The 13,371-nt window shown below is 41.6% G+C and overlaps 1 protein-coding gene across 1 annotated transcript in view; it reads left to right on the top strand.

Moving 5' to 3' along the window:
- LOC311127346 (disintegrin and metalloproteinase domain-containing protein 12-like) overlaps positions 1 to 13,371 on the top strand; it is a gene marked incomplete at both ends in the record, with an annotated part of 159,927 nt that overhangs the window by 104,267 nt on the left and 42,289 nt on the right. Inside the window, 3 exon segments of the mRNA XM_084159176.1 lie at positions 9,727 to 9,798; positions 10,396 to 10,565; positions 12,137 to 12,221. Coding sequence (XP_084015302.1) covers positions 9,727 to 9,798; positions 10,396 to 10,565; positions 12,137 to 12,221 — 327 coding nt within the window.

Below are 13,371 nucleotides of genomic sequence, written 5' to 3'. Positions count from 1 at the left end.
ATTCTATGGCAATAGAATAATTGTCTTATTTGCAAAAGCTCTATACAAATAACTTTAGTTGTGTAGTGCTTTTCAATACAGGTAACAAAGTGCTTCATATCATAAAATAAAAGTATTAACATAGAAACAAAGACAGGAGGAAGGAGAATGAAAAAATATAGCTAATTAAAATCATACATTGAAAGCATCTTTATAAAAGTGTGTCTTCAGTAGGTATTTAAAAACAGACACTGAATCTGCAAGCCTGATCTCCTCCAGCAGACCATTCCAAAGTCCAGCCCTAATAGCAAATGCCCAGTCTCCTTTTGTTTTCAACCTAGACTTTGAAATGGTCAACAGTGCCCTGCCAGAGGATCTCAGGCTGCGTCCTTGCTTGTAAGGAGTTAAAAGGTCAGAGATATAGGATGGAGCTAAAACAAGCCTAGCCTTAAACGTGATTAATACAATGTTTTAATCTATGCTAAAAGTGACTGGTAGCCAGTGTAGAGAAGTTAAAATAGGTGTAATATGGTTACATTTTTTGGTGCTTGTTAAAAGTTGAGCTGCAGAATTTTGAACTAACTGTAGACAATGAGTGATTTCTGACGGAGACATGTATACAAAGAGTTACAGTAATCTAGGCGTTAGGAAATCAAAGCATGTATCACTTTCTCCATATCAGTGACTGAAATAAAAGACTTGACTTTAGCTATATTTTTAAGATGACAAAAGCAGGACTGGACAACCTTCTTTACATGCAGCTCAAGGTTTAGGTCAGGGTCAAAGAAGACACCAAGGTTTCTGGCCATAGGTTTTACATTGGTGGACAAATGACCAAGGTTATTTACAATCTGGGATCTAGCAAGGTGGGGACCAAATAAAACCACCTCTGATTTATTATCATTGAGTTGGAGAAAGTTGTCAGACATCCAACGTTTGATGTCAGCAAGACACTTATGAAGGGTAGCTATGCTAGCTTGGTCACTGGGTCAGATTGATATATAAAGCTGCGTGTGGTCCGCATAGCAGTGAAACTGAATGTTATGATTGCGGATGATGTCACCAAGGGGAAGCATGTACATCTGCCACATAACTATGACCTGAACCAGTCGAGGGCAAAGCCAGAGATCTATAGTAACTTTGGTTCCTTCTAACCCCCCCATTACCCCACCCCACCCCCACCAAAAAAGATATATATATATATTTATAATAATTGTAAAGTGGTTATCCCACTGGCTATAAGGTGAATGCACCAATTTGTAAGTCGCTCTGGATAAGAGCGTCTGCTAAATGACGTAAATGTAAATGTAAATGTCATTTATACTTGCATAACTTTAAAAAAATATATTTATTCATATATAGTATTCCTTTTTTTATGTCTGTGTCCATATTGTCCATGAGTTTCTAGAGGATAGACCATATGGTTCAAGAGAAAATAGCCTAATTAATTAATACAAATAAAAAAATCATTAATTAACTATGGCATTATTTTCAAATAACTCTGCAACTTTTCCAACTATTGACTTTTTTTCACAACTGCCACCAGTTTGGTGCCAAAACTTTTACAATAAAGACATAATGAGTAATATAAATAAAAGTGTGTAAAAAAAACATGTAAAGAATATCTGTAGCTCAATTGGTAGAGCATGGCGCTTGTAACGCCAGGGTAGTGGGTTCGATCCCCGGGACCACCCATACGTAAAAATGTATGCACACATGACTGTAAGTCGCTTTGGATAAAAGCGTCTGCTAAATGGCATATTATATTATATTATTATTAATGCTGAAACCCTCATATTAAACACCAACGGTGTTCACTAAGTGGATGGTTTATATTAAGGATAATGTTTTACAGCTTTGTCATTCTATATATTTTTATTAAATCATCTTATTTTATTATTTAATATATTTTACATGTGATAAGGACACACAGAGGGCCAGAGATAATTACAGACACCTGTGATAATCTGAAGTATCCAAAAAGGCCACTAGATGTCATCTGATAAAATTCCCCCAAAAACATTCAAATAAAAAAAATTAGGATAGTTTACTGGTAAACTTCGAAAGGTTCTAGTTATATACCTTCCCTTTGCAACCCTATGTACTAGCTTGTGTAAAGGACGTCACGCTGCTTGCTTAGCGAGTAACAATTCCTCCTGATTCAGCTCATACCGAGGCTCGAACCCAGGGCCTCTACCTCGCAAACACATGTGAGCATCCTCCTGAAACGTCTTTCCCAGTCGCGCCACCAGAATGCTAGCTATTCAGCAGCGCAAGTAAAGACACTTCAGGCTAAGGAGTGAGTTTTACAGAGCCCCATCTGCTATATTTGGTTTGAGGTCTGTGCGCTTTCACTTCTGTTAATTCAGGAGATTTAAATTCTCATCACTAATTGGAAATATTGCCTATGAGGATTTTCCAATTCATCAGTTGAATTTCATTTTCTTTCTTGATGTTAAGATTGAGGACTCTGCAGCCTATTTAGATGGTGTGGAGCAGCAACAGTTGAGACGGAGTCAGAGGTTCAGGTGCAAAGAATTATGGAATTTATTTTACAGGGCAGGTGATGAAAAACACTGGATCCAGATAGGTTATTTACAAAATATACATGTACATGATAAGAAAAAAATTGGAAAAATAGTTTACAAAAATGTTAAAAAACAATAAACTAACTTACAGTGGGGAAAAAAAGTATTTAGTCAGCCACCAATTGTGCAAGTTCTCAATTTTCATCATAGGTAAACGTCAACTATGACAGATAAATTGAGAAAACAATTTCCAGAAAATCACATTGTAGGATTTTTAATGAATTTATTTGCAAATTATGGTGGAAAATAAGTATTTGGTCACCTACAAACAAGCAAGATTTCTGGCTCTCACAGACCTGTAACTTCTTCTTTAAGAGGCTCCTCTGTCCTCCACTCGTTACCTGTATTAATGGCACCTGTTTGAACTTGCTATCAGTATAAAAGACACCTGTCCACAACCTCAAACAGTCACACTCCAAACTCCACTATGGCCAAGACCAAAGAGCTGTCAAAGGACACCAGAAACAAAATTGTAGACCTGCACCAGGCTGGGAAGACTGAATCTGCAATAGGTAAGCAGCTTGGTTTGAAGAAATCAACTGTGGGAGCAATTATTAGGAAATGGAAGACATACAAGACCACTGATAATCTCCCTCGATCTGGGGCTCCACGCAAGATCTCACCCCGTGGGGTCAAAATGATCACAAGAACGGTGAGCAAAAATCCCAGAACCACACAGGGGGACCTAGTGAATGACCTGCAGAGAGCTGGGACCAAAGTAACAAAGCCTACCATCAGTAACACACTACGCCGCCAGGGACTCAAATCCTGCAGTGCCAGACGTGTCCCCCTGCTTCAGCCAGTACATGTCCAGGCCCGTCTGAAGTTTGCTAGAGTGCATTTGGATGATCCAGAAGAGGATTGGGAGAATGTCATATGGTCAGATAAAAACAAAATGTAACTTTTTGGTAAAAACTCAACTCGTCGTGTTTGGAGGACAAAGAATGCTGAGTTGCATCCAAAGAACACCATACCTACTGTGAAGCATGGGGGTGGAAACATCATGCTTTGGGGCTGTTTTTCTGCAAAGGGACCAGGACGACTGATCTGTGTAAAGGAAAGAATGAATGGGGCCATGTATCGTGAGATTTTGAGTGAAAACCTCCTTCCATCAGCAAGGGCATTGAAGATGAAACGTGGCTGGGTCTTTCAGCATGACAATGATCCCAAACACACCGCCCGGGCAACGAAGGAGTGGCTTTGTAAGAAGCATTTCAAGGTCCTGGAGTGGCCTAGCCAGTCTCCAGATCTCAACCCCATAGAAAATCTTTGGAGGGAGTTGAAAGTCCGTGTTGCCCAGCGACAGCCCCAAAACATCACTGCTCTAGAGGAGATCTGCATGGAGGAATGGGCCAAAATACCAGCAACAGTGTGTGAAAACCTTGTGAAGACTTACAGAAAACGTTTGACCTGTGTCATTGCCAACAAAGGGTATATAACAAAGTATTGAGAAACTTTTGTTATTGACCAAATACTTATTTTCCACCATAATTTGCAAATAAATTCATTAAAAATCCTACAATGTGATTTTCTGGACATTTTTTTCTCATTTTGTCTGTCATAGTTGACGTGTACCTATGATGAAAATTACAGGCCTCTCTCATCTTTTTAAGTGGGAGAACTTGCACAATTGGTGGCTGACTAAATACTTTTTTTCCCCACTGTACTTGGTCAAAAATAGCACAAATACCTCGACTTGGGGACAAAGGCCAAACACCTCAAACACAGGACAAAATGCCTATAAACTCACTGAGTTACTCACACATTGGAGTATTTGGCAGAGCTTTAGTAACAGCAGAAGATCTAACATGAGGTAACATGCAGGTAAATTCTCAACTAACAGTCAGTGCATAATAGTACCCTTGAATGGCAATACCATTGCACGGTTGACATTACAACACTTAAAGTTAGAATCCTTAGTTGCAACATCCATTTTTGGACTTATACATTTATGATATATACCCATTGATTCTTGAAGAATATAACTTATAAATGCCTCATCAAATCAAAGTTTATTGGTTGCGTACACAGATTAGCAGGTGTAACGAAATGCTTATGTTACTAGCTCCAACAGTGCAGTAGAATGTCTCACAAATACAATACAAATAAACAAACAAATCTAAACAAGAAGTCAGTAAATAACAATCCAAAGTAGATGTATTAGAGTGAGCATGTGTGAGAATCCAAAATATACACTCTGTTGGAAGTTTATTAGGTACACCCATCTAGTAACGGGTCGGACCCCCCTTTGCCTCCAGAACAGCCTGAATTTTTCGGGGCATGGATTCTACAAGGTGTGGCTCAATTGGTATCAAGTGTCCTACAGTGCCTTGCAAATGTATTCATCCCCCTTGGCGTTTTTCCTATTTTGTTGCATTACAACCTGTAATTTAAATGGATTTTTATTTGGATTTCATGTAATGGACATACACAAAATAGTCCAAATTGGTGAAGTGAAATGAAAAAAATTACTTTAAAAAATAAATAAACGGAAAAGTGGTGTGTGCATACAGTATGTATTCACCCCCTTTGCTATGAAGCCCCTAAATAAGTACTGGTGCAACCAATTACCTTCAGAAGTCACATAATTAGTTAAATAAAGTCCACCTGTGTGCAATCTAAGTGTCACATGATCTGTCACTTGATCTCAGTATATATACACCTGTTCTGAAAGGCCCCAGAGTGCAACACCACTAAGCAAGCAGCACCACCAAGCAAGCGGCACCATGAAGACCAAGGAGCTCTCCAAACAGGTCAGGAACAAAGTTGTGGAGAAGTACAGATCAGGGTTGGGTTATAAGAAAATATCTGAAACTTTGAACATCCCACGGAGCACCATTAAATCCATTATTAAAAAATTGAAAGAATATGTCACCACAACAAACCTGCCAAGAGAGGGCCACCCACCAAAACTCACGGACCAGGCAAGGAGGGCATTAATCAGAGAGGCAACAAAGAGAACAAAAATAACACTGAAGGAGCTGCAAAGCTCCACAGCGGAGATTGGAGTATCTGTCCATAGGACCACTTTTAAGCCGTACACTCCACAGAGCTGGGCTTTACGGAAGAGTGGCCAGAAAATAAGCCATTGCTTAAAGAAAAAAATAAACAATCACGTTTGGTGTTCGCCAAAAGGCATGTGGGAGACTCCCCAAACATATGGAAGAAGGTATTCTGGTCAGATGAGACTAAAATTGAGCTTTTTGGCCATCAAGGAAAACCCTGAGAACACCATCCCCACAGTGAAGCATGGTGGTGGCAGCATTATGCTGTGGGGGTGTTTTTCATCGGCAGGGACTGGGAAACTGGTCAGAATTGAAGGAATGATGGATGGCGCTAAATACAGGGAAATTCTTGAGGGAAAACTGTTTCAGTCTTCCAGAGAATTGAGACTGGGACGGAGGTTCACCTTCCAGCAGGTCAATGACCCTAAGCATACTGCTAAAACAACACTCAAGTGGTTTAAGGGGAAACATTTAAATGTCTTGGAATGGCCTAGTCAAAGCCCAGACCTCAATCCAATTGTATAATATTTTTTGTCTTATTTCTTGTTTGTTTCACAAGAAAAAATATTTTGCATCTTCAAAGTGGTAGGCATGTTGTGTAAATCAAATGATACAAACCCCCAGAAAATCAAATTTAATTCCAGGTTGTAAAGCAACAAAATAGGAAAAATGCCAAGGGGGTGAATACTTTCGCAAGCCCCTGTAATGTGTGCCAGGAAAACATTCCCCACACCATTACATCACCGCCACCAGGCTGTACCGTTGACACCAGGCAGGATGAGGCTATGGACTCATGCTGCTTATGCCAAATCCTGACTCTGCCATCAGCATGATGCTACAGGAACCAGGACTCGTCAGACCAGGCAGTGTTTTTCCACACCTCTATTGTCTAGTGTTGGTGATCGTGTGTCCACTGGAGCCGCTTTTTCTTGTTTTTAGCTGATAGGAGTTCAGCCCGGTGTGGTCATCTGCTGCAATAGCCCATCCGTGACAAGGTCCGACGAGTTGTGCGTTCCGAGATGTCATTCTGCACACCACTGTTGTACCACGCTGTTATTTGCCTGTTTGTGGCCCGCCTGTTAGCTTGCACGATTCTTGCCGTTCTCCTTCGACCTCTCTCATCAGGACTGCCGCTGACTGGATTTTGGGGTTTGTCGCACCATTCTCGGTAAACCCTAGACACTGTTGTGCATGAAAAGCCCAGAAGGCCAGACGTTTCTGAGATGCTGGAACCAGCGCACCTGGCACCGACGATCATACCAAGCTCAAAGTTGCTTAGGTCACTCATTTTGCCCATTCTAACATTCAATCAAACATGAACTGAATGCCTCTGTGCCTTTCTGCCTGCTTTATATAGCAAGCCACAGCCACATTACTAACTGTCTGTAGGAGCGACCCATTTTCTTGTACGGGGTGGTGTACCTAATAAACGGCCACTGAGTGTAAATACATGTTGTGTATAGACAGTATATCATTTGGAAAAGAAATTGGTATGTACATTAGTAGGTATATTAGGATGCGTTATGTCGAATATTGTATATACATACACAGTAAGTAAACAACAGTATGTAAACAGAATATGAGTTGACCATCGTTCAATGACTGTATATACATGGGGCATTAGTCTCAAAGTGTAGGGCTGAGTACCAGGCACGTAGACGGCTAGTGATGGCCGTTCAACAGTCTGATGGCCTGGTGATAGAAGCTGTTTCTCAGTCTCTCGGTCCCGGCTTTGATGCACCTGTACCGTCTCCGTCTGCTAGATAGAAGCAGACCATGGCTTACACATTTGCGTTTACAAGAAAATGTCATTACACCCCTTAAACGAGGGAAACCCCTTAAACGGGAGAAACCAAATAACGAGAGGTGCTCAAGCTTTTCCTGAAGCCCTGAAGATCACCTGCGCATGCTCACCTAGGAAGCCAGTTCAAAAATAATGTGGTGAGTACAACAGGCTAGCAGCACCAAACAAAGAGAAAACAATGGTATGTTTCTAAATAAATGATATGAACCAGACTCTGGCGTTAGTGTTCTTATACAGTATAATATAAATAATAAATAATAATAATGATTTTAGAATAATAATGATAATAATAATGTCATGTTGGAAAAGTTTGTACCACAAAATCTGTCCATTTGTGTGGGAAGCAATGGAGGGAAATGTCCCGACGTGGCGATGTCTCATAGGTACATCGTCACACTTGTTCAAATTATATTGAACCCAGTCTGCAGTACTGTACAGTGTATTCGAAAGTATTCAGACCCTTTGACTTTTTGTTATGTTACAGCCTTATTCTAAAATTGATTTTTTTCCTCATCAATCTACACACAATACCCCATAATGACAAAGCAAAAACAGGTTTTTAGACATTTTTGCAAAAAACGGAAATATCACATTTACATAAGTATTCAGACCCTTTACTCAGTACATTGTTGAAGCACCTTTGGCAGCGACTACAGCCTTGAGTCTTCTTGGGTATGACGCTACAAGCTTGGCACACCTGTATTTGGGAAGTTTCTCCCATTCTTCTCTGCAGATCCACTCAAGCTCTGTCAGGTTGGATGGGGAATGTCGCTGCACAACTATTTTCAGGTCTCTCCAGAGATTTACATTTTTTACATTTTAGTCATTTAGCAGACGCTCTTATCCAGAGCGACTTACAGTTAGTGATTACATTTTTTATTTTTTATACTGGCCCCCCGTGGGAAACGAACCCACAACCCTGGCGTTGCAAACGCCATGCTCTATCAACTGAGCTACATCCCTGCCGGCCATTCCCTCCCCTACCCTGGACGACGCTGGGCCAATTGTGCGCCGCCCATGAGTCTCCCGGTCGCGGCCGGCTGCGACAGAGCCTGGATTCGAACCAGGATCTCTAGTGGCACAGTTAGCACTGCAATGCAGTGCCTTAGACCACTGCGCCACTCAGGAGTACGATCGGGTTGAAGTCTGGGCTCTGGCTGGGCCACTCAAGGACATTCAGAGACTTGTCCCAAAGCCACTCCTGCGTTGTCTTGGCTGTGTGCTTAGGGTCGTTGTCCTGTTGGAAGGTCAACCTTCTCCCCAGTCTGAGGTCCTGAGCGCTTTGTTCCGTTAATCTTTCACTCGTTCCTGACTAGTCTCCCAGTCCCTGCCGCTGAAAAACATCCCCACAGCATGATGCTGCAACCACCATGCTTCACCATAGGGATGGTGCCAGGTTTCCTCCAGACATTACCCTTGGCATTCAGGCCAAAGAGTTCAATCTTGGTTTCATCAGACCAGGGAATCTTGTTTCTCATGGTCAGAGTCCTTTAGGTGCCTCTTGGCAAACTCCAAGCGGGCTGTCATGCCTTTTACTGAGGAGTGGCTTTCATCTGGCCACTCTACCATAAAGGCCTGATTGGTGGAGTGCTGCAGAGATGGTTGTCCTTCTGTCAGAGTGTTCTTGTTCACCTCCCTGACCAAGGCCCTTCCCCCCCGATTGCTCAGTTTGGCCGGGTGGCCAGCTCTAGGAAGAGTCTCGGTGGTTCAAACTTTTTCCATTAAATAATGATGGAGGCCAGTGTGTTCTTGGAGACCTTCAATGCTGCAGACATTTTTTGGAATCCCTTCCCCAGATCTGTGCCTCTACACAATCCTGTCTCTGAGCTCTACGGACAATTCCTTCGATCTCATGGCATGGTTTTTAGTCTGACATGCACTGTCAACTGTGGGGCCTTATATAGACAGGTGTGTGCCTTTACAAATCATGTCCAATCATTTGAATTTACCACAGGTGGACAACAATCAAGTTGTAGAAACATCTCAAGGATGATCAATGGAAACAGGATGCACCTGAGCTGAATTTTGAGGCTCATAGCAAAGGGTCTGAATACTTATGTAAATAAGGTATTTCTGTTTTTTATTTGTCATACATTTGCAAAAAATTCTAAAAAACAGTTTTCGCTTTGTCATTATGGGGTATTGTGTGTAGATTGGTGAGGATATTATTTTTTCATCCTTTTCAGAATAAGGCTGTAACGTAACAAAATGTGGAAAAAGTGAAGAGGTCTGAATACTTTCCGAATACACTGTATACTATGTGTATTACCTTGTACTCATTTCATCCACTATTAATGTCCTTCTTTGCTTCCTAACATCTAACAATGTTAACCCTGGGTTGCGTGTTCAGTTTCAGAAACAGGGGAAGGACGTTGAGAGGGTGAAGCAGAGACTGGCAGAGATAGCCAATTATGTGGACAAGGTAAAACCTCCACCTCCCAATGCACAGGAGAGATCTATCATGTGTTTAAAATAGAAATGCCTCTGGCAGTAAATATGAATGTCATCCCAGGCTAATATATGAATGTCAGTCTCTCACAACTACCTCTAGTCTATCTAAAATGGTATCATATAGGGTCCCAACCCGCAGGTTGACGTTTAGGCCTATTGTCATTAATCTTGCCCTGGAGGCATCTCTCAGTGATTTCCACTAGATGGGCCAAATTCAAAGTCAAAATTAGCTATATCGTAAAAATGCATTATTATTTTTTGGGGCTTGTTGGTCTTAATTTAAGGATAGGGTTAGGCATTAGGGTTAGCAGTGTGGTTAGGTTTAGTTTAAAATAAGATTTTATAGCTTTGTGGCTGTGTCAGATAGTGACCACTCTGCAGAGCTGCCTCCAGGGCCAGATTCCTGACAATAAATGCCAACCTGCTCCCAAGCCAGTCCCAAGCCATTCATCCATACTACCTTTTTATTTAAATCAATAAAATATATATATTGTTTATATGGGAGAGATCCTAAGATGGTACTGCAACTATGCATCCTTTTACTCACTGCACCTTTCCTCCTCCTCAGTTCTACAGGGTCCTGAACATCCGTGTGGCCTTGGTGGGCCTGGAGGTATGGAGCGACTCTGATAAGTGTCCTGTCACTCAGGACCCCTTCAACACCCTGCATGAGTTCCTAGACTGGAGGAAAGTCAAACTGCTGCCTACGAAATCACATGACAACGCTCAGCTCATCAGGTGGAGATCCTACTGTACACAAACTCATGAACACATACAGTACCAGTCAAAAGTTTGGACACACCTACTCATTCAAGGGTTTTTCTAATTTTTACTATTTTGTACATTGTAGAATTATAGTGAAGACATCAATACAATGACATAACACATATAGAATAATTGAGTTAACAGGAAAGTGTTAAACAAATGAAAATATATTTTATATTTGAGATTCTTCAAATAGCCACCCTTTGCCTTGATGACAGCTTTGCAAACTCTTGGCATTCTCTCAACCAGCTTTACCTGGAATGCTTTTCCAACAGTCTTGAGGGAGTTCTCACATATGCTGATCACTTGTTGGCTGCTTTTCCTTCACTCTGCCGTCCGACTCATCCCAAACCATCTCAATTGTGTTGAGGTCGGGTCATCTGATGCAGCACTCCATCACTCTCCTTCTTGGTAAAATAGCCCTTACACAGCCTGGAGGTGTGTTGCGTCATTGTCCTGTTGAAAAACAAATGATAGTTCCACTAAGGCCAAACCAGATGGGACGGCGTATCGCTGCAGAATGCTGTGGTAGCCATGCTGGTTAAGTGTGCCTTGAATTCTAAATAAATCACAGACAGTGTCACCAGCAAAGCACCCCCACACCATAACACCTCCTCCTCCATTCTTTACGGTGGGAACTACACATGCGGAGATCATCGGTTCACCCACACCGCGTCTCACAAAGACACAGCGGTTTGAAACAAAAATATCAAATTTGGACTCCAGACCAAATGACAAATTTCCACTGGTCTAATGTCCATTGCTCGTGTTTCTTGGCCCAAGCAGGTCTCTTCTTCTTATTGGTGTCCTTTAGTAGTGGTTTCTTTGCAGTGATTTGACCATGAAGGCCTGATTCACATAGTCCTCTCTGAACAGTTGATGTTGAGATGTGTCTGTTACTTGAACTCTGTGAAGCATTTATTTGGGCTGATATTTCTAAGGCTGGTACCTCTAATTAACTTATCCTCTGCAACAGAGGTAACTCTGGGTCTTCCATTCCTATGGCGGTCCTCATGAGAGCCAGTTTCATCATACCGCTTGATGGTTTTTGCTACTGCACTTGAAGAAACTTTCAAAGTTCTTGAAATGTTCCGTATTGACTGACCTTCATGTCTTAAAGTAATGATGGACTGTCGTTTCTTTTTGCTTATTTGAGCTGTTCTTGGTATTTGAACTCTGTGAAGCATTTATTTGGGCTGATATTTCTAAGGCTGGTACCTCTAATTAACTTATCCTCTGCAACAGAGGTAACTCTGGGTCTTCCATTCCTATGGCGGTCCTCATGAGAGCCAGTTTCATCATACCGCTTGATGGTTTTTGCTACTGCACTTGAAGAAACTTTCAAAGTTCTTGAAATGTTCCGTATTGACTGACCTTCATGTCTTAAAGTAATGATGGACTGTCGTTTCTTTTTGCTTATTTGAGCTGTTCTTGGTAAAATACTTGGTTTTTGATTTGGGATACAAATAGACTATGATAGGATTCTTAGTATGTATTTAACCCTTGAAGTCACCTTTACCTCTCCTCAATCCCCTTCCCCCCAGTGGGGTGTACTTCCAGGGTACCACCATTGGCATGGCTCCCATCATGAGCATGTGCACAGTGGAGCAGTCTGGAGGCATCGTCATGGTGAGTACAACGTGAACCTCACACTGTTCCTCCTCTATTTAGCCTGACGCTATAAGCATGAGCTCAGCTCAACACTATCCAGAGACAGCGTGTAAAGGAAAGGTGTTCACTGTTCATTATTTGGTGAGGGGGTCGGAGAAATTATGATTGTAAACACCAGGATATTCACAACCACGTACACACACACATAGTCACACACACTATCCAAGGTCATTTGAAGTCTTACCGTCATTTAACCACCCAGTCCCCAGTCTAATTATAAATGTAGGGGGATGTGGGTTTGAGGTAAATCATTGTATACAGAGTTTAAACAAGACACATTAACATTTTTATGAGGAGTGATAAATTATTTGTGCCAGGCCATATACTATATGTCAAAATAGAATGCCCTTTACTCACTAACATGCACAACCCACACAGTTAAGTTATTCAATGAGCAAAATGAGCTGTGTTTCCGTCTCCACTCTATCACTTGATACCCGTACTAAATCGTCAGGCAGTTCCCTTCTCAGAGTCAGCCCATGCCATGCAGATTCAACAAAGAGGTGTATTTCCCATTAATAGATATGTTTTCCTTCTGGACAGGGTTGGCTGGTTATTTCCAGATGTTTGTCCTTCCCATTACTCACACATGGCAAAGGCTTGGAGCAGGATTAAATAACCATGTATTGAGTTATAGGGCCAAAGGATCAGATGAACCACTTTGTATTTCACCCTATGTTATAATCAGCTCCAACCCCCTTTATTTGCTCCACATGTAGGTTGAATTTCACAGTTTGTCCATCGCTGGGTTTTAAAACAAATTTCGGCAGGGACTTTTATACGTCAACCACTGTGGGTTTGTCGTTAAATGTAAACAAAATACAATCATCATGTTTTGGAAGATACAATATTCCCTGCATGTCTGGAAACTATATCAAAAAGACCGTAAAATCCTTTCAAGACCAAACTAACCCTATCGTGTTCTCACGATCGCAGTTATCTTAGAGCTGCTTTGAAGGGCTGACTCTGACTTCACCTACGTCAATCCACTCTCTCTGATTCTTTAATTACAGTGCTTGTGAAGAGGCACTCAGCCATGACGCGAGCAGTACATCCACACCACTCAGAAACATCCATGAGACCTCTCAAACATGACAGGGCTGGGAGG

This window comes from Coregonus lavaretus (genome assembly GCF_964263955.1).
Source record: "Coregonus lavaretus genome assembly, chromosome: 1".
Classification (NCBI taxonomy): Eukaryota; Metazoa; Chordata; class Actinopteri; order Salmoniformes; family Salmonidae; genus Coregonus; species Coregonus lavaretus.
Note: the sequence above shows the minus strand (reverse complement) of the source record. Positions and strands in the feature narration are given on the sequence as shown.